The sequence below is a fragment of the Odocoileus virginianus genome, chromosome 28 (genome assembly GCF_023699985.2).
Source record: "Odocoileus virginianus isolate 20LAN1187 ecotype Illinois chromosome 28, Ovbor_1.2, whole genome shotgun sequence".
In the NCBI taxonomy this organism is placed as follows: domain Eukaryota; kingdom Metazoa; phylum Chordata; class Mammalia; order Artiodactyla; family Cervidae; genus Odocoileus; species Odocoileus virginianus.
This window is the reverse complement of record NC_069701.1, coordinates 4,708,953-4,730,910: the sequence shown is the minus strand read 5'-3', so window position 1 is coordinate 4,730,910 and position 21,958 is coordinate 4,708,953. Positions and strand designations below refer to the sequence as shown.

The window sequence follows — 21,958 nt, the reverse complement described above, 5'->3', positions numbered from 1 at the left end:
AATAGACCAAATTCTCTTAAATATCACAAAGCACGGTTTTGAAATACTAAATAATTAATGGAATAATACATAATCTGATTACCTGAACATTTCTGTGTTTCAATCTAAGTATTCTAGAGTTTAAAATCTACTATCTCACAAGTGAAACTTTGGTGTCATTTCGAAGATTCTTCAATGATAGTCTCTTACGTGTTTGGCTTATTTATCTGAAATACTGACCAGAGACATTGTGCCTATGATGCTCTATGTGTAGTCATTATATCAACTCATTTAACAGTCTTGTAGATCTAATAACCAACAGACAATACATACTTGGGTTTAGATTTTACTTAATTTTTCTTCTCACAAAACTTTGCAACCTGTTTTTACCAAAGTTCCAGGAGTAAGAAATCCCAACTGAAGCAAAGAAAAATCTTATTAGTTTGGTGTTTCTGTGACCCAGGCCAGTTCTTGGCCCATGGTGATAATTTTAAGAAATGCTTTTCAGATTGAATACCTTTATGAGCATATGTTAGTAAAGGACAAAAATGCTTTTTCTCATTACTGAATTAAATACTTGTATTTTGCACCATACTGTTTATTGTTTAAAAGAGCTTTGTAACTAGGTAATAACTACTCATCATCTAGTAGTTGCTGTACAGTTCATTCATTTAAAAGCTTTTATTGTATAAGTGCTATGTGACAAGGGCTTCCCAGGTGGCGCTAGTAGTAAAGAACCCGGCTGCCAATGAAGGAGACATAAAGAGACCCAGGTTCAATCCCTGGGTCAGGAAGATCCCCTGAATGAGGGCATGGCAACCCACTCCAGTATTCTTGCCTGGAGAATCCCATGGACAGAGGAGCCTGGCGGGTTACAGTTGATAGGGTTGCAGAGTCAGACACGACTGAAGTGACTTAGCATGCATGCATTATGTGAGAAGCGCTCTGCCAGGCCCAACAGGCAGAGTTTTCAGTCTAGAGATGCTGTAAGAGTTGGTAACTGGTACAGATGCAAATATTCCATTTGCATGGACAAACAATATACTTGCCTGTGCTGTGTTTCCTTCATTTAATATTTCTATTCTAAATATATTATTTCATGCACTGGAAGATGAAGAGGATGGTCAGGTTACATTTTAGCTTATCTTGTCCACCTATGTACAAAGTAATGCTGTACAATTTTTGTGTGTATGGATGGGCCTATGGTACTGTGAAATATTTCAAGGTATTCTTCAAACAAACACTAATGAGGTTAATATGAATCATTAGGTATAAATGTGGAGCCCATAATGCTATCTGAACATTAGCTATTGCTGTTCTTTTTGGCTTGCAATCTCTGCTTTCTGGTATTGTTATTTATCTTTGTATTTAGGCCCTATCTTCCCCCTTTGAATAAAGCTCTTCAGTAACAGAAATCATCTCTTATATCTCATAATTGCTTCAACTCTTAGTATAATGTCATCCAATCATTCAAAATGATGTTTCTATATATGAAGCATTGTGATAACTCTGGAAAATAGCTGGGAACATGATATTGTTCCTGGCACCAAGAAGCTTAAAATCTGAAAGGGAATAAGAGAATAGAATGTGCAACAAAAGGCTAACACATAAGATTAAGGAAAACTAGAGATCAGTGTGTTAGTAGTAAATGTCTATGAATATCAAGAACACAGCATAAGTGTTTTTAAGCAGGCTCTTTAAAGAGAGAAAACATTACGCATATAAAAGTGGAAATAAGATATCCAAATAGAGGAATACATTTGCAATTTTGAACACTTTCAAATAAAGCATTATTAAAAAAAATTTGTATTTCCTTGGGAATTTGTGAATCATAATAAATGTGTGAAGGAAGTAAGTGGTTCAGGGTTGGGGAGAATACTGTATGAAATCAGTGTTTTTGAAAGCTCAAATAGGCACCCAGGCAAGGTGTAGGGATGACAGATTCTTCATTTGTCATTAGGTAACATAATACATAGTGAATTAGCAAGCACATGGTTTTCTTTTTTAGCATTAAAATTCTTCTTCAGTTCAGTCATTCATTTGTTTAATGAAAGCGTATTTATCAAATAGTTATTTTGTGCCAAAAATTATGGGTATAAACATGTGTCAAATAAAGTATCTGACCTCGCAAAAGATCACAATATTCAGGAAGATAGACATATAAACTCAGTTATATTACAGAATGATAAATGTTATAATCAAGAGAAATAAGAGCATGTCCCACTGGATTTGGCATTCTTCTACAAGTCCTTATATAGAGGTCATCTATAATCTTTTCTCAATAGTCAAAGAAAGGAGTATAATGTGATCTAACACTTATCAAAGCACGTGTGTTTTTGTAGGGGAGGGAGTAATTTAACTTCACTAAAGCTTGGTTTCTTCAGCTATAAAAGGGAAATGACAATAAAAATGACAGTAGAAAAATCTAGTGTGGCTTGCAAAATCACTTCTTAGAGATTTCAAATTCTTTTGGGCAAAATCTTGGTAGTCAAATAAAATTATCTTTCAAAGCATATAGTAAGTGCTTACCATGTAGAATGTGCTCATGATATTAATTAGTCATTAATTACTCATAAGAGCTATGTCTTTCCCACTAAACTGTATGCTTCATGAGGGGAGAAGGAATCCTTTCTATAAGATGACAAATTTTCATTTGTTCTCTGATTTCTTCAAATGTAGCCTCAGTTCAGTTCAGTTCAGTTGCTCAGTTGTATCCGACTCTTTGTGACCCCATGAATCGCAGCATGCCAGGCCTCCCTGTCCATCATAGACTCCCGGAGTTTACTCAAACTCGTGCCCATCGAGTCGGTGATGCCATCCAGCCATCTCATCCTCTGTCGTCCACTTCTCCTCCTGCCCCTAATCCCTCTAAGCATTGTAAAGGCTATTAACTAAATTGTCATGTAGTTCTTATATTATTCAAAAGCTCTTCTTGTACCTAATAAATATAATTTGTCTCATTTACATTCACACATGACCTTCAGAACATCTTTATTAACACATAGCTCTTAATAATGTTATTAGATGATCCTTTTTTTTTTTTGACAAATGAGATGACACATTATGTGACTCTTGAGGATTTAGGGTTTAGACAGGACCAGAACTAAAGCTTAAGTCGAAGTCTTCTGACTTCAAGGCCAGTGCTCCTCCCAATATAAGCTAAGCTCTTAGCAAATATATCCCATGCTCAATGCAGACAGCACAGTGATTTAGAGTAAGATAAGCACTGGATTATGTTTTAGCTTTGTGACTTTGAGCAATTTATTCCATCTCATTAAATTTCAGTTTTTCTATGTGTAAAATGGGAAAAATTACAGTATCAACTATGAAAGGTACCAATGATTAAACAAGTTAATGTATATACAAACTGTCTCATTTAGAAAGTGCTCAGTGAGTATTATTCTTCCACCATTCCTGGTTAGAGTTGACAACAAGAACATTAGGCAGCATTCAAGAAATAAAAGGCATTGTTAGAAAGGGATTAAAGGTTAGGGTTAAGGTTCCATAACCGTAACCTGTCCTAGGTCACCTAGTAGTTGTCTTGGTTCACTGTTGACATTTTAATTCTCCCATGTCTCTTCACTTAGCTCAGAAGTTCTTTATATAAAGTACCCAAGATTCTCTACCATCTAGCCCTGTCTCTCCTCACTCTCTTTCTGTCCTCTGCCTTTCCCAAAGGAACCTATCTGCCTTTCCTTGACTACCCCTCCCGAAGCTCCCAGGGCCCAAAGTTTCTTGTTATCTCCAGCATGTTCAAGCTCTGCTATTTCCTGGATTTGTAAAATACAATGTTCCCATTAAGCACTCCTAGCTAAAGGCCATGTATGCAGTTTCCCCTACAGATTTTAAGAACATCATTGATTTTATAAAGCCTGTGGTTATTCTCATCCTTTAGATACCATTGTTATAATTTTTTAAGAATTTATGACAAGGGTAGAATTACGTGCGCTTGACTTGTCAGGTTAATTCAACAATGACTGATTTCACGCCCACAATGTAATAGAGTGCCAAGTGCAGCTGGGATTTGAAACGAGATAAAGTCTCCGCCTTCAGCAAATTCCAGTATCATTTCTTTAAAAATGGTTGTGTAATGTAAAGGCAGGGATAATTTCCTAATAGTTTATTAATATCAGTGATCTTCATTAGGAAAAACTGCATAGTGGTAACTCACATTGACATCAAAATTCACTCCCTGAATCCAAATCAGTGCCAAAATAGGGCACCGCCGTTTTCTACTCGATTTTCCTTATTGCAGGGCTGTAGTAGTATTTAATGGGGCTCCCCTGATGGCTCAGTTGGTAAAGAATTCGCCTGCAGTGCAGGAGACTCCGTACCATCCCTGGGTTGGGAAGATCCCCCGGAGAAGGGACCGGCTACCCACTCCAGTATTCTGGCCTGGAGAATCCTATGGACTATACAGTTCACGGGGTCGCAAAGAGTCGAATGGGATCTCAGGTCCAAGAAAAAGTTCTTGAGAAATAATTTAGTCTACCAACTAGCCTGCAACATGTATTTTCCTAGACAGAAAAAAATAGAGGACCCTTCCATTGAATTTCGCGGGAAGCAGTTTTCTTTCTGTCCATAGGACTGTGCCCTGGAAGTGCAGAAAGGAGAAGCGTTTGTCCTCCGCTTCCTCCTTCCCTTTGTTCCTCCTTTTTCTTTCATTTTAAAATAAGGGCTAGAAATCCTCAAGCAAAACTTTTTCTCTTTTTTGAAGCACCTCTCCGCGGAGTCGGGGTTAGCTCCGGGAGCTCCGCCTCTCGCTCGCCCGGATTGGTTGAGAGTCGAGCGGACCGAGTCTCGGGGCGGAGTCCGCGGAGCCCCGGCGGGGAGCGCACTCCAGGCGGCCGGGCTGATCCGCGCGGCGCAGGGGAAAGGCGCCCTTGCCCGGCCGCCCACGAGGCTGTAGCGGGGCCGCCGCACGGTTCCCGGAGGCCCCGCCGCCGCGCGCCGAGATGTGGAACCCGCTTCACGAAATCGACTCTGCCTCGGGGGCCTGGCCCCGTCCGCGCCGGCTGTGCGCGGTGGCCCTGGTGCTGTGCGCCGGCCTCTTCGTCCTCGGCTTCCTCTTTGGTACGAGGGGGAGGACGGGGGTCCGCGCCACGCTCGGCCCCCAGCCCGCCCTCCTGCCCCGCGGCCCGCCGGGCTCCGGGGCCCCCTGCCGCGGGGTTCCTGCTGCTGGGCTCAGGGGCGGGGATCGGGCTGAGGGGCGTGCGGACCAGCTCCCGCGAGTTAGGTGGGACTTAGTTGCCGGGGAAGCTCGTTTGCGTTCCGGACGGGCTGCTGGAGGACCGGCGCCTACAGGAGGAGAGCGCAGAAACCCTGAAACTGAACTTGAGAAAGTCCCGCCGGCTGCAGGCCTGCGAGAAATTGGCACCTTTCCGCAGGATCTCGGGGGACGTTTGCTAGGTCGTCCAAGGAGCTTTGTAAGAAACGGCTCTTACCTCTTTGGAGTCTTTATCTAGTCGTGTGCGGTGGGGAGAGCGCTGGGCATTGCTTCTTGGGAGCCCTTTTCTCTCCTTTTGGAAGTTAGTAATAGAGGAACAGTTAGGAACTGGTTGACCTTATTGTCAGTGCTCTGAACAGAACTTTTTAACAGCAGTGCTTTCAAGTTTTCCCCTGTGTACTAATTTGCAGACTTAACCCAACTCTCCAAGGTAATCGGGGAGCAGCGCTGATATTTTTCTCAGACTCGGCAACTTCTTCCTGACCTTGAGCAAGTGAGGGAGTCTCTGTTAGCCTCAGTTTGTCAGTCTTTGTAAGAATAATAGCTGTAACTTACTGGACGTAGTAAATTGGCACTTTATTCTTTCCTGGTGAGGAGATGCTTCTCATTGGACTTTAATGCACAAGACTAGTGTAAGGTATCACCAGCTAGTTTACCCCTACTATGAATTCTGGGCTCCCTTTCTGGGATTTAGAAGACCAGGGCATAAACCTGCTAGGAGTAGTAGTTTAGTCGCTAAGTCATATCCAACTCTTGCAACCCCATGGACAGTAGCCTGCCAGGCTCCTCTGTCCATGGGATTCTCCAGCATAGAACACTGGAGTGGTTGCCATTTCCTTCTCCAGTTAAGCCTGCTAGGCTGCCTCAGTCTCAGTCTCTTTGTGCTTGCTTTGCGCCCTTTGAACCACATTCTGCTCATAACTGATTGTGGATATCAGGGTTGCTGCGGGGCTTAGGTGAGATAAGTGTACTCTTTAACGACTCCCGCCAACTTGAGTTTCAATTGTCTCAACTGAAAACCTGGGAAATTCACTTGGTAAGGTTAGCACGAAGGTTAGGATCTTGTGTGTCTTTTTTTCTTCTTTTTTTTTGGCCACGCTGGGTCTTGCTGTTCTCGAGCTTTCTAGGTGCCAGGAGTGGCGGCCACAGGGCTCAGTAGTTGCCGCTCTCTGCCTCTGGGCTCAGCAGTTGTGTGGCACTCAGGCTTAGTTGCCCCTGGCGTGTAGAATCTTCTCGGACCAGGGATCCTGCTCATGCCCCCTATGTAGGCAAGGGGATTCCCATCCACTGTACCACCAGGGACGTCTTCTCTGTCTTTTAGAAGCATTTTGTGCTTCTTAGTGTTGCCCCTGGGCTTCCCAGGTGGTTCAGTGGGTACAGAATCCACCTGCAATGCAGGAGACTCGGGTTAAATCCCTGGGTTGGGAAGATTCCCTGGAGGAGGGCATGGCAACCCACTCCAGTATTCTTGCCTGGAGAACCCCATGGACAGAGGAACCTGGCTGGCTACAGCCCCTGGGGTTGTAAAGAATCAGACACGACTGAAGTGCCGGAGTATGTATCCTGTGTTGCCCTCGGCCCCATACAGTGGCTTACATGGAGTGCGTTCTTTATTAATGTTAATTTTTCCCGAGGATTCTCTGCTCCTTCCCTCCCACAGTCCTCCATCCTCTTTATCCAACTCAGTTTTCAGATCTCGATTCAAGCATTTCATCCCCTATGTGCCCTGATCTTAAAGTCGTTTCCAAGTCTCTCTTTTTTTTTTTTATAACATACTGGTGGAACTGTATTTCCATTTGCTGCCAACCATTTATTTCAGTACACATGTATATATGCATGTGTGTAGCAGGTATGTGATTAATAATCAGAAAGCTCCATGAAAGCTAGCTGGGTGGTTCTGGTAACCATTTTATGCACAAATCGTATCATTTAGCTGACTATCTGTCATGAAGCCAGCTACAGGGGCTCATGGTCCTGGGCGAACTGCCTACCCGTTGCCTCTAGCCTATGTTTGTCTTGAAGAGATGTTGGGTGACTTGTAGTTTCATTGTAGCTCTCTGAAGTTGGACTTTTCAAGCCTGCTTCAACTGGAAGCACAAAATATTTCATCACACTTTGTTTTAGTTTCAGAACCAGAACAAATTACAAGACTGAATTGCCTTCAACTCTTTGAAATGATTTATGTACATGAAATATGTTCATAATTAACTCATTAAACACCTACTAAATGTTTCTTCTGGGTCAGCAGGGGAGTAGTCACTGGGAATAGAAGCTTGAAGGAGAAAGAAGGTGGATCTCCTTTCTGCTTTCATTTTCCCCATTAGTTGAAGTGTATTTAATTTTAGTGCTAATATGATAAAGCATTTCTTAGAATAACAGCAATACATAATGAAATTGGATTAAAAATATATTGTGACTGATTTGTAATTAAGTCTGTCTGAATGATTTTTTTTTTCCAATGGAGGTAGGCAAGAGAAAACTTCAGGATATCTCAGTTAATGCCAGAGGTCATGGACAATTTGTGTTTTATATATGATAAATAAAATAATAAGGAAAAGTAGGCTCTGTCTGAAAGCTCATACCCCATTCCTATATTTATTTGTCTTTTGCAGGATGGTTTATAAAGTCCTCCAGTGAAGCTACTAACCTTCCACAGCATAATGTAAAGAAAGCATTTTTGGATGAGTTGAAAGCAGAGAACATCAAGAACTTCTTGTAGTAAGCAGATACTTCAAAGTTTATATCAAGTTGGAAAATTTTGTTATTCTGTTTAGAAGTTTGATCCACTATTTCATAAACAGAAACTGACTTTAAAAAAAGTCTTATTATTGAAGATCTTGTATCACATTTCATCTCAAAAGGATTGTACCCTCAACTGAACTTTATCATGATATTTATTTTAAAGCAGGTGTCAGCTACTTTTCCTGTAAAGAGCCAGCTTTTGTATGCTGGCTGATCTCTGTCACAACTACTCAACCCTGCTATTTCCTATCACAAAGAAGTGATAGGAAATACATGTTGGAATAAGGGTCAGTTTTGATAAAACTTTATATTATCAAAATAAAATTTGAACTTTGTATAAATATGTCATAAAATATTATTCCTCTTGCTTTTTTTCACCTATCTAAAACATGATAGCCATTTTTAGCTTGTGGGCTGTACCAAAAAAAAGGAAGTGAACTGGATTTGGTCAGTGAAACATAGTTTGCTGACTCCTGTTTTAGAGGAAGATAATGTATTTAAGTCAAAAGAATGAATTTGGACTTTGAAGTCAGACATTGACAAGTTTAAATTTCATCTTTGCCTGTTGATATTAACATAACTTTGAGTGAATATGTAACCTTCCTGAGCTCTCATTTTCACATCTATAAAATGGGAATAGTGATACTGTTATGATGAGCATGAAATTAGAGAGCATATGTGTGACTTAATGTAAAAACCTGCTGCCTATTTCCTGAAATAGCTATCCCTGGTATAGAGAAAAAGAGTAAATGAATAAAAGGTATTTGCGAGGCAACTAAAAACACTTTTATTGAATAATTGATTAGAATAATTAGAATACTTAGACTCTTTCAAAGCAAAATACTTGAAGTCCTGATAATGATTAAAGGATTCCTTTATGAATGTAAGTTATAATTTTATATAAAAACAGGCAAGTAAACAAAATAGATAGATAGACAGTACAGCAGACCTGGGTTCAATCCCTGTGTTGGGAAAATCCCCTGGAGAAGGGAATGACTACATTTTCCAGTATCTTGCCTAGAGAATTTATGGACAGAAGAGCCTGGTGGGCTACAGTCCATGGGATCTCAAAGAGTTGGACATAACGAGGCAACTAACACCACAGAGAACACATAGTCTTTAGAATTAAAACTATGAATAAAATTTGCTTGGGCATCTGTCAAGCCTTTATAAGGGCCATTTCTGGTGAGAGATATGGAATTTTAAATTTTTTGTGGGGAAATTTTTCTGCCTCTTGCATGTCTTTTACTGTAATGATGTGTAATAGGTGTAATAAAAGTGGAAGTCTGGCTAGACATAATCTTCACTCCTAGACGGGTGCTACCTCTGCGTCCTTTTTCCTTTTCTGACCTGTGACAAGGTTGTTGTTATTCAGTTGCCAAGTCGTGTCTGACTCTTTGGGACCCCATAGACAGCAGCACGCCAGGCTTTCTTGTCCTTCACTATCTCCCAGATTTTGCTCAAACTATGTCCATTGAGTCGATGATGCCATCCAACCATCTCATCCTCTGTGACATGGAGTGACCAGCAAAGAAGAAAAATGAATACCTTCCTCTCTCACTTTCTGGGCTCTCAGCTTTTTGCTTATTCTCCATGGCCTTCACCAAGATTTTCTGTTTATGCTGCCAAAATCTTGACTCTATGTGTACCGATGACGAACAGAAATATGGAGACAGTTATGGAGGAGGAAAGAGTGACTTTATTTCTTTGGCAGGCAGAGGGGGAGTACCTCAAGAACTGTGCTCCTCTCCCTGGAGAATAGTATAGTGTACAGTGTTAGTTGCTCAGTCATGTCCGACTCTGCGACCACATGGACTTTGACCTGCCAGGATCCTCTGTCCATGGGGGTTCTCCAGGCAAGAATACCTAAGTGGTTAACCATTTCCTCCTCCAGGGGATCTTCCCAACCCAGGAATCGAACCCAGGTCTTCTGCCTTGTAGGCGGACTCTTTACCATCTGAGCTACCAGGGAACTCTGGAGAATGGAAGAGGTTAAATAGTCAGATAGGGTTATGTGACAAGGATCAAGGTATTAGCATTCTTCTGCAAAGTGACAAGGTTAGGATGTGTGCAGGGTCTCAGGTGATTGGGTCTTCTAAACTTGATGAGTTTTTCTGGTTCCTTTAACCTCACCACATCTCAGGTGGTTTCCTGGCTGTTCTCTCTTGCTTAGCAGCTGTTTGAGTCTGCCCTTTGGAACTCAGGGAAGGTCATGAAGGTAGAGTCTTGCCTATAGAAGTGGGGGACCAAAAGGCCTCCATGCCCAAAACCCCACAGGGCCATGCTTGGCATCATCTAGAACTCAAGAATTTCCACCATTAATACAGAAAGAGCTGAACAGAACCCCCACTCACCCTTCTGCGGGCCACAGAATCTCCAGAAGTCTCCTAACTCCCCATAATTCCAGTTTGCTATTTGTCCATTGGAGCTGTTCAGTCTTTTATACCCTTAGGTCAGGGGTCAGTAAAGGCTCAGATGTGGCTTCTCCCCTTTTCTGACCCTTTGCTTTACTGCTGAAGATTCTCCAGTGTTTCGAGGTTACTTGACTCTGACTGGGACGATTAAGGAGGGGCTGGCTGCCTTTTCAGTCTCCCTTGGCATGTAAGGTTGTCCTATGTTTTCCTTTTGTTTTGTAACACCTGGTTAAAGTCTCAGATTTGTTCATTATTTTGCATTCTTCCTCCACTTATTCTGAAAGACAAGGTTATTTTAGAGGAATGTTTTAGAATTTTACTGATCTGCATTTGAATACAAGTTCGACCTTTCACTGGTTGTCTTTAAGTCACCTAATGTCTCTAAGCATTGTTCATTCGTAAACCCAATGTAGTGTATTAAAACATACATCAATAGCTCCCTTTATTAATTGAGATGACATAGTGATACTTAGGGCATATTTAAAGTTTTCTAGCCAGACAGAGATGTATATGCCTATTTTTTAAATGCATGATGTTAGCTATTTTGGATAGTTAGTAAATTATTCAAATAAAAAATAACTTGATATTCTAGTAGGTCAAGAAATAGTGTCACATTTCTCAATTGATTAAAGCAAAAAAATAGGAACTTCTGCTTATTACCAGTTGTCTCATTGAGCCTCAGATCTTTGTGTATTAGTGAGGAAGCAATTTTCTCCTGTATGAATGAGAGGGCTTCTCTGCTGGCTCAGAGGGCCAAGAATCCTGTCGTCTGCAATGCAGGAGACACTGGAGCCTCGGGTTCCATCCCTGGGTTGTGAAGATCCCCTGGAGGAAGAAAGGGCAACCGATTCCAGTATTATGCCTAGAGAATCCCATGGGCAGAGGAGCCTGGTGGGCTACAGTCCATGGGGGTCTTAAAGAGTCAGACATGGCTGAGCCACTAAGCAATGCACAATGAATGAGAAATTTAAGACATGGCCAGGATCATACAAGAAGAGAGTGGCAAAACCTGTAGTACACTGATTTTGTGCCAATTGATTTTATTTATCCTTGGAAACAAGTCTTTTTTCCTACTCGTCATTTTTAGGATCAACTTTTCTCCAAATGAATGCTTTCTAACGCTGATCATAGCATGCTTCTTGTATGTCAATTGATAACAACAAAACTTTTACCAGGAATTTCACTCATCATGTTACCAGATGAAACTTGGGTCTGCTAGCCTACTGGGCAGCAAAGTCAATCTGCTGACACTGGGTTGAGGTGAAGGAGTACAGTGTTTACTATAGGGTGCCAAATAGAGAGAACAGACACCTCATACTCAAATGACCAGAAATCATAGATGGCTTTCAAGGGGAGGGTTTTTAAAGACAACATTTGAGATGCTGGTTGTAGCTCATGGACTTTCTTCTGACTGGTTGGTGATGAGGTAACCAGATGATGTTTCAGAAATCTGAATCATCAACCTTGTAGTTCTAAGTAGTCTCAAGTCTATGTCCTGTGGTCAGCAAGCAGTCACCATCCTCCATCTATCTGGGGTTCTCAGTTTCTGCAGAACAGCTCAAAGATATGCATCAGATTGTTATATTGTTTAAACTATCATTACTTTTCTCACTTTACCACTTTTCCTTTGTTTCTGTATTCTCTGACTTCCATAATAGTAATTGCTTGTGTCTGCTCTTTGGAACTCAGGGAAAGCCTAGGAGATTAAAGCCTTTTACTGCAAAAAATAAACCACTGTGGGGCTTTTGTATCTGGGAGGGCCCTTGGAGCTACTGCTTGGTTTCAGTCCCCCTTTTTCTTTGACACTCCTTAATCCTGACAGGAATAGAGACCGAATGGGAAAAAGGAATAAGACTTTTTGGATAGAGAGGTTCATCATGAACTTGGCAGGGGAACTTAGTTTCAGGGGAGTCATTTCACTAATAAAGTTTGATAATGATCTCCTATGTGTGTGTGTGTGTGTGTATGTGTGTGTGTGTGTGAGGGCAGGGTCAAGGCTCCCATAACAATTCTTTCATGTAAGAATAGGGTTATAGCTATGACTTCAGGAAATTTGCATACTTTGCATCTGTTTTAGTTGCAGTTTGGATTTGTGTAATAGGGAATAAAATAGCAACATGTTGGCTTGTAATATTTTCTTTCCAAGTCGATGAGGAGATGCATAGATGCCTCAGCTGCCTCTTAAAATTGTGTTCTTTTTATTACTTTATTTTGCAAATACACATTAGAAATCCTATATAAGGTTTTAAACATCTAAATATTTATTAAACGAGAATTGTAATACTGTTTTTGTAAATAAAAGTTTAAATGATTTTACTCTAATTATAAAATTAATTCCAGGACTCCCCTTCCTCCCTTATTTTTTATCAATATATACAGTAGATTCAACACTTAAAATTAGGATGACTATAGCTATGTTGGTTATTCTTTTTTTTTTTAATCACTTTAAGAATGGAAGTAGGTTGAGTTTAGAAAAACCTACATAATTAGAATGAGAAATACATGAAGCTCAAGACATTTATAAGCTAGAAATGAATAAATATCATTTCATGACACATGATGCTTTGTCATATGGGATTTTTTTTTTCTGAAAGGATTTAAATTGAAAATAACAGTGAACTGAATCTTCAAGGAAACAACAAATTTCCAAGAAAGAGAAATTTAAAACAAAAGCCCCAGTATCTACACATATTAAATGAGAAATTAGTCTATTCTTGAAAATATTTGTGGTAGCTAAAATTTTAGCCACATAGTTTATTTGTTATTTGTTAAAGATATTCTTGGTCAGACTAATTCTCATTGTTGATTTTTAGTATTATACTTATAATGCATGGTGAATGGAATACAAAAGATTCAGTTTGAGCTTGTGTAAATATGTTCAAATTACCTCTTAAAGAAGACGATTTAAAATGGCTGCTAATCAAAAGGTTTCTCACTTGGCTATAATGTTCATTATTTAAAAATAAATGTAATTATCAGTAGTTCTTGAAATGTCACAGCTTGATCTTTGGTTGAAAATGTTTTTTGCTTTCCAGTTATATTTCACAAGGTGAAATAAATAGATAATTCCATGAAATTTCAAATATGCATGAGTCTTAAGGAAAGAATATAACACTTTCCTCATCTAATATAGAGACATTCATCTACAGGTGTACACATACCAATTCTCTACAAAGATCGGTTTTTCTGATTTTTCTCTTGAATGAGTACAAATTAGAGGTGAAGATTTTAAAACACACTTTAAAATCTATATGATGCAGTAATGGTGCCACTTTGTTTTTTTAAGGTGTAACATTTCAAAGTATTTTTTTTAATGTAAACCTGCCTTATTTTGTTGTTGATTTAAGACAAAGGCTGACTAAACAATTTCTAACCACTTTCAATTTTTGTTCAACAGTAATTTTACACGGATACCACATTTAGCTGGAACAGAACAAAACTTCCAGCTTGCAAAGCAAATTCAAGCTCAGTGGAAAGAATTTGGCTTGGATTCTGTTGAGTTAGCCCATTATGATGTCCTGTTGTCCTATCCAAATGAGACTCTTCCCAACTACATCTCAATAATTGATGAAGGTGGAAATGAGGTAAAAAGAAAGAAAAATTAAGCTCCCTCATCTTCTCTTTTGAAATATCTTCTGTAAAATAATGCCCTGTGCCATCCCCAAACGCTGGTAGAAGTCAATATTGACACTTGTGAATGATGCCTTTAATGGTGTTACTACTGGTGCCAACTCTTTCTTAATGATGTTTGAATTTAATGTGATATTGAAAAGATTCTGAGAAATTGATACTTGATGACAGTTGCTATTTTCTACTTTTTAACTATTGTTCACTAACAAAATATGTTATGTTAGTAAATTACAGCTAAATTAGATACACTTTTGATTGGTTCAGATGATAGAAGATCATGCACCAATTTGAGGATGCTAGGAAATTCAGAGATGTGCTGTTTGAGCCAGTATGTTTTTATTGGTAATTCATGATTGTATTTTCTGTGATCATGTATTCAGCTGTGTGCCCAGAACTTGGGTGTGGGCATTTGGAAGGAAGAGAATTTGGAGAGAAATACTATAGAATTATATCTATAATAAAAATTTATAATCTTGTTTGCTAGTTAGGGCACATAATTGGAAAAGAAGATGATACAGATAATTGAGATATTTCATATCATGATATATATTCAGTATGAAAGCTCATAAAATATAACTCATATATTCATCACTATTTGCCTTAGAGCTACCATATTCCTATCTAAAATAGCCCTTTTCTTCTCGATAGCTTTATTCACTCCCCTTTGCTGGACCTTCTAAATTGCATATAGCTTCAAATGTATCCAGTTTGATTGGTCAGCTCAAAATGTCATGTGATTTTTGTACATAAAAAGTTTTAATCACCTCCTCTGATTGACTAATGGATCAGCCTTTTCTTAATGATTAATATGCTATTTTGCAGTCAGTGATATAATCCCATGGTAAATTTCCTAATATGAGTTGAAACTTTCCATATTTACTCTTTTAAATTATAGTAGTTAATACAGTTTAACTTTAAAAAATACTATCAAGCCATTTCAAAATTATAAAAATATTTTTTAAGGTTGATATGGGGGATACCAATATACTCCATAAGATTCCATAACCTTAAAAAAAAAAGATTCCATAACCTTTATAAGTGGTGGCATAGCTATATAATTATTAAAAGTCTTTAAAAGTATATTTAGGAAGAGTATTTGATCACATAATAAAATATCAGTAATATTAAAAAAAATATGTGGAAACGGTGGGGGAGGGAGAGAGTGAGACGAATGGAGAAAGTAGCATCAACATGTATACACTATCGGGTGTAAGAGGAACAGCTGGTGAGAAGCCCCTATGTCGCACAGCGAGCCCAGTCTGGTGCTCTGTGATGACGTGTATGTGTAATTAAGACTGATTTGCATTGTTGTATGGCAGAAACCAATACAACATTGTAAAATTAAAAAAATTAAAAAATAAATATTAAGGTTAAAAAAAAATACATGTACTTAGGGAAAAAAGATACATGTACTTAAACCAAATTTGATCACTCAAATTTGGTGATTGTGTACAATGAGGAAAATAACAAACTTTCACTTTTCTTCTCTTTTTTTCCTTTGCATTTCCCAGTTTCATCCCTACCTTTGCTTTTATTCTATTGCATTATTCATTTTTGCTATTATAAGCATTTATGAAATTTCTAAAGCTTGTCCCGTCATATGAACATATAATGTAGAAGTTTCATTTTGGAGGTTTTCCTGAATGGGGTTAGCTGCCAAAAGCTTATTAACTTTTTTGAAAGTTGTATCAATTCAGTTTTGTTCTTTTCCCAGTTATACCTGCACGTGAATACTCACACCGTTCTCCGAAGGGCCTTGCTTTTTTCCTATTTCCCTCTTCCCCGAGGGAATCACTGTTCAGCCCTGAGTTGATTCTTTTGATATTTACCTCTGCTTCTTTAAATGATGTGCTTGTGTTGCTTGTGTTTCAGACTCAGGCACTTTCTTTTGACCTTGGGACAGCTCAGCTCTATTCTTACCCCTCTGCCCCAACTACAGATGCTCTCTTACTGGGTCCCCATCTCCCAGATCAATTAACGTGACTCACCGTTCATAGCCAAGCTAGGTAAACTGCCAACTTTGCTGTCCCGCATGACACAGACATGTTCCCCTTCCCACAGACAACAAATAGGGTTAATATTTTATGGATTCTACCAGAAATGTTTTCAACACATATTTATGAATTATTTCTCTTATTTATGTAGGAACAATGTGCCATATAGATTGAACTATATATATATATTGCCTTTTTATGTTGTAAAAGTTAAATAGAAATTTGTAAACCAAAATTATTTTAGTTATACTCAGAATACATAGTTTGAGGCTATGTTAGTGAATGTTGGATAGTGAATGTTGTGCACTGGTGTATTGTCTGTCTTTGATAAAGTCACCCAAAAGAGTCATTTCCTTGACTGTAAGAAACTTTTCCCAGTTGGAATAACTCATAAACTTGATGTGAAATCCACCTGCTCAGTGATGCTGTAAAATTGAAGGTTACCATAAAGGCAAATCAAGTGAGACCAGCTTGAGTACTCCCTTGGCTGAAAGACTTGCTGATGTGATGACTTTGTCTTGAGATGGATTTTTATTGCACTTTAGCATAGTTTTTCTTAGAATTTTTCCCAGTGATTCAGTTCAGTTTGTTCTCTATGTGGACCAGAGAAAAATTACAGGAAAAATGGAAGATGTGGGAATTTTTGAAGAGTAATAGTTGATTTGGTTTCATTTTAGATTCTGTCAGCATCTGAAGTAGGTAACTGGTGCTTTAGTACAGTGTCAGCTCAGATTCACTGTCCATCTCCCAGCACCTTTAAATTACTGCACTGGCCAGGACCTATAGTTTAATATTGAAAGGAAGTGAAGACAGCACGTGTCCTTGACTTGAATGTCTTTAATGTTTCACCTTAATTTTGATATTTATGTCAGGTTACCTTAATTCAGGGCTTTCCAGGTGGCACTAGTGGTAAAGAACCCACTTTCCAATGCAGGAGATATAAGAGACGTGAGTTCGATCCCTGGGTCGGGAAGATCCCCTGGAGGAGGGCATGGGAACCCACTCCAGTATGCTCTCTGTCCATGGGATCACGGAGATCGGAGTCAACTGAATCGACTTAGCGCAGTGTGCACTAATTCACTTTTCAAGTTCACGAAGACTTTTTTGTCATGAATTTATATTGAATTTTATCAGAACTTTTTTCTTTTTCTGGCTAATTTTTGAGATGAGCATATAAGTTTTCTTTTTCATAATGATGATTATAATAAATGATATAATAGATTAATTTACATTTTTGAAATGTATAATAGTCTGTAGTAGAGTTTTCAACTCATATCTGTATACATTTATTATATCAATAACATGTTTGGCCTGTATTTCTGCAATTTGCTTATTTGGTTATAATTTCTAGCTTATACTTGCCTTATAAAATGAGTTTTTAATCTCTGAAATAGGTTGTGTTATATTTAAAAAATCTTTTAGTATTTCAAATCAAAGGAAAATCACTTGGTTTTGATACTTTGTTTTATGGAAGATTTTAAGCTACTGATTCAATTTCTTTTTTGTTATGGGACTATTTAGATTTGTTTAAAATGCACTCGTATGTCAGTTTTAATTATTTTTTAAATGCATTTTTCCATTTCATCTAAGTTTTCAATTATTGGCATAGTTCTTCCTAGTACTTTCTTACTATCTTTTTTGCAAGATCTATAGATATGCCTGTTTTTCTACTCCTAATATTATTTATTTGTATTACATTTTTTTCTTAAGTTATCCTTTTACCTTCCTAGTTTCTATTTTGCTATTCTTTGTAAATTTTCAATTGAATACTTAATTTATTGATGTTGGACCTTTCTTCTTTTCTAATATGAGTATTTAAAACCATACATTTCCTTCTAAGAACTACTTCAGCTAGATCTCATAAGATCTGATTTTCTAAATTAACTACATTGTGATCAAATAATTGCAATTCATATGACACTAAACCTTTGCAACTGTTCCTTTACAGTCTATTATGTCATCAATTTTTATAAATGTTCTCTTCTTATTTGAAAAAAAATATTTTGAGTTGTTGAGTTTAATAATTTTATATTTGTTCATTAGTTAAAATTTGTTAATTGGTGAAAATATCCTTTATCCTTGATGTGCTCTCATTTTGTCTATTTTTATTAATTACTGGGAAACAAATATTAGATTTTCTCACCATAATGGTGGATTATTTTTATTTTTGTTTTGAATTCTGTCAATTTCTACATCTTGTAGTTTGGAGCATTTCCATTAGATATAAACAGTATTTGCTTAGTGTTTCTTTTTCTGCATAGTTACTTTCAGACTTACTGTGATCATATGTTTAAATCACTTCTTGAAAAATGATACACAGTTGAATTTATCTCGTCTGACATACTAAGCTTTTTTTAAAAATTAAAAAAATTGTTATTACTGACTTACAGTAATAATACTTACATGATTTTTGCTTTTACTTTTTCCCCCTAATGTTCCTTTTTCTTTTCTTTTTTTTTTGTTTTCTTCTTTTTTGGGGGTGGGGTAATGGTTAATTTTATTAATTATATTTCTTTTAGTAGTTTGGAAAGTAAAATAATATTGATTCCCACTTAACAGTGTCAGTGATACACTTGAAAAATAATATTATGTTTGGTTAGAATTGAATTTAACCTTTAATTTGTTTATAAGTAATTAGTTTAGCATTTTTATAAGTGAGTAATAATACTGTTGCTGCTGCTGCTAAGTCTCTTCAGTCGTGTCCGACTCTGTGCGACCCCATAGACGGCAGCCCAGCAGGCTCCCCAGTTCCTGGGATTCTCCAGGCAGGAACACTGGAGTGGGTTGCCATTTCCTTCTCCAATGTGTGAAAGTGAAAAGTGAAAGTGAAGTCGCTCAGTCGTGTCCGACTCTTAGTGACCCCATGGACTGAAGCCCACCAGGCTCCCCCATCCATGGGATTTTCCAGGCAAGAGTACTGGAGCGGGGTGCCATTGCCTTCTCCAACTAATAACACTACATGATGTTATTGTTTTATTTGGAAAGTGAAGTTTTCCTTCTAAATCAAAAGCTGGTGCTTGTAGAACCTCTAAGTCTGTAGGTTATTCACCCCATGAACTCCTCACAGCTTCTAGCACAGGACTGGCTGTTTGATCTGCATCTTTAAAATACAGAAGTCTTGATTAACCCTCTCCTGGCGAAAGAGATGATATATATTTCTTTGCTTGATTGTAGTAACTGAGCTTTACCTGATTTGCTTCTGATTTATGTTTTGCTTCTCTAGATTTTTAACACATCGTTATTTGAGCCGCCTCCTCCCGGATATGAAAACGTCTCAGACGTCGTGCCACCCTTTAGCGCCTTTTCTCCACAAGGAATGCCGGAGGTAAAAATGCGTGTGATAAAAGTAACAAACAGAACTTCCTTGCACATGCAGGCAATAATTAAAGGGGTATTGAGGTTTTTGATGTAATCCAAATTTATGTTTTTCTACATTTAAGAAATAGAATTTCTTAGGAATAAGAAGGAATATACATTTTGTGTTCATAGTGTTTTTTAGTATAAAATTTACCGCACTGAGAAGGGGGAAATCCAAAGTGTACATTTATTTGACAAATGCATACACCTATGTAATTAAAGCACCATCTACTTGTAGAATATTACTGTCACTTCAGAATGTACTTCTAAGCCCGTTCTCAGTCAGCCCCACACACTCCCAAGGCAGTCATTGTCCTGATTTTTTTTTTTTTTTGGCCACCTTTGATTAGTTTTGCCTATACTAGAAATTCATATAAATGGAATTGATAGCATTTGTCTATTTTCTTTCCCTAAGTATAGCACCTGTGAAAATCTACATATTTTGCATTTATCCATAGGTTTTTCTTTTTTATTGCCAATTAATTTCCATTATATGAAAATACTACATATCTTGCTACCATTGGAAGACCTGGATTAATTTTATAAAGAAATTGAATGAGAATTTGAAATAGTTGCCATTTTCAAATGAAGAGTACAAATATCCTTTTTAGAAAATTAATATGGTTTACTTAATAAGGCAGTGTGCATATTTATTATCTGAGTTTTCATAGTAGATCCCCAGATTCTTGGATAGTACTTTGTTTATTATAAGAAAGCTAAACTTGAAAGAGTTGAATATAATTTATTATAGTCTTTTGAAATATTACCTCTCCTGCTATAGTATTTGACATCAGGTAGATTCAGTTTTGGACATACAGAGTTTGAGGTACCTAGGATATTCCAAGAAGTTGTAATATTGAAGTATCACTCAATAGAGAGATAAACACTTGACTATCATCAGAAACATCCCTAGTAAAAAATTTGCATTTAGAACTGAATTGATACTTAAAGCTCCAAGGAAATAGCAGCACACTCCAGTGTTCTTGCCTGGAGAATGCCATGGACAGAGGAGCCTGCCAGGCTACAGTCAAAGGGGTTCCAGAGTCAGACACAACTGAATGACTAAAACACTTCACCAGTCAGTTAATGTTTATTGCAAAAACATAGGCACTAAACCTATGTTTTTAATTAATTATTAAGCCTATGATTTAATATTAGGCAATGCTAGATTTTTTAATATGTAAAGTTAAAAAACATACTATTTTTTATTTTTTTCTAGTGCATTTGATTAACATATTTAAAAACTCACAGGTTTAGAATATTTTCTACCAGTTGTATGAAGTTTGCTTCAAATGAGTAGTGAACACCATAGTTAATGGCACAATATTAGAAAAATTCTCCCCCCAATTTGCACATAAATAGGTCGCTTACAGTCATTATAGTCATTTCATAATTGACATGACATAGAAATAAAGGATATAAAAGCTGGGAATGAAGAGATAGTATATTTTAGATCTCAGGTGTCTAGAGATTACATAGACTTTACCTTCTGGGTAAGGCACATTACCATCATGGGTCCATGTAAAATTCCTAATTTAATTTCTTTCCTTTCATCTTTTATCCTTATTTTCAATCTCATTCCTCTTCTCCACATCCCCTACACCCTGCCACCATCTGTAATGTATTTATACTTTTAGGAATGTATGTATTCTTATAAAAACATGGGCTTATTAGCGATTGGTATATTTTGAATATATGCAAATAGTATTATACCTTAGATCTTGGTCCATGACTGTTGTCAATTACCTATTTTTAAAAAATCTATTTTATGTCAGAGTAGTTTGTTACTTTTTACTGTTGCATAGTATCCCATGTTAATGTGCACACCGCATGTAGCTTATCCATTCTCTTATTGGCAAACAGGTTGTTTGCCTCTAAATCTAAATTACCACAAACAGTGTTGGAGAGCATGTGCTCATACGTGTCCCTGTATGGGCTTGCAAGGCTTTCTCTGTGTATAGTAAACCAGTTGTGGGATTGCTGGTTTGTAAGTAATAGTTGATTTCACAATGTTCAGACTGCAGCAGTTTATTGCTCCGTACAACACTACATATGAGTATTCCTTTTTCCTCACATTTTCATCAACAATTGAGGTTATATAACTTTCTAAATTTTGCCTATCTAATTGTGTTGTTTTGTTAGTTTGGGGTTCTCAAGGCAAGAATACTGAAGTGGTTTGCCATTTTCTTCTCCAGTGAACCACGTTTTGTCAGAACTCTCCACCATGACCCATTCATCTTGTGTGGCCCTATCCTCTGAAAGTGAAAGTGGCTCAGTCGTGTCCGACTCTTTGCAACCCCATGGACTATACAGTCCATGGAATTCTCCAGGCCCGAATACTGGAGAGGGTAGCTTTTCCCTCTCCATGGATCTTCCCAACCCAGAGATCGAACCCAGGTCTCCCACATTGCAAGTGGATTCTTTACGAGCTGAGCCACAAGGGAAGCTCAAGAATATGGAGTGGGTACCTATCCCTTCTCCAGGGGATCTTCCCGAACCAGGAATTGAACTGGGGTCTTCTGCATTGCAGGTGGATTCTTTACCAACTGAGCTATCAGGGAAGTTTTGCTTCAGGTTATTTGAAATTAGCAATTCAACAATGTCTGTAATTATAG

At 37.9% G+C, this 21,958-nt stretch overlaps 1 protein-coding gene across 2 annotated transcripts in view; it reads left to right on the top strand.

Moving 5' to 3' along the window:
* The first annotated feature begins 4,799 nt into the window (after window positions 1–4,799).
* The window catches only part of LOC110151074 (glutamate carboxypeptidase 2), a 64,616-nt gene continuing 47,457 nt past the window's right edge, over window positions 4,800–21,958 (top strand). The window contains exons 1-4 of one of the 2 annotated variants that reach the window (XM_070457144.1): window positions 4,800–5,052; window positions 7,819–7,924; window positions 13,760–13,946; window positions 19,210–19,311. In XM_070457144.1, the coding sequence (XP_070313245.1) occupies window positions 4,935–5,052; window positions 7,819–7,924; window positions 13,760–13,946; window positions 19,210–19,311 (513 nt within the window). In that variant the 5' untranslated portion in view covers window positions 4,800–4,934. The remainder of the gene's footprint in view (window positions 5,053–7,818; window positions 7,925–13,759; window positions 13,947–19,209; window positions 19,312–21,958) is intronic. The other variant, XM_070457143.1, reaches the window with a different exon arrangement.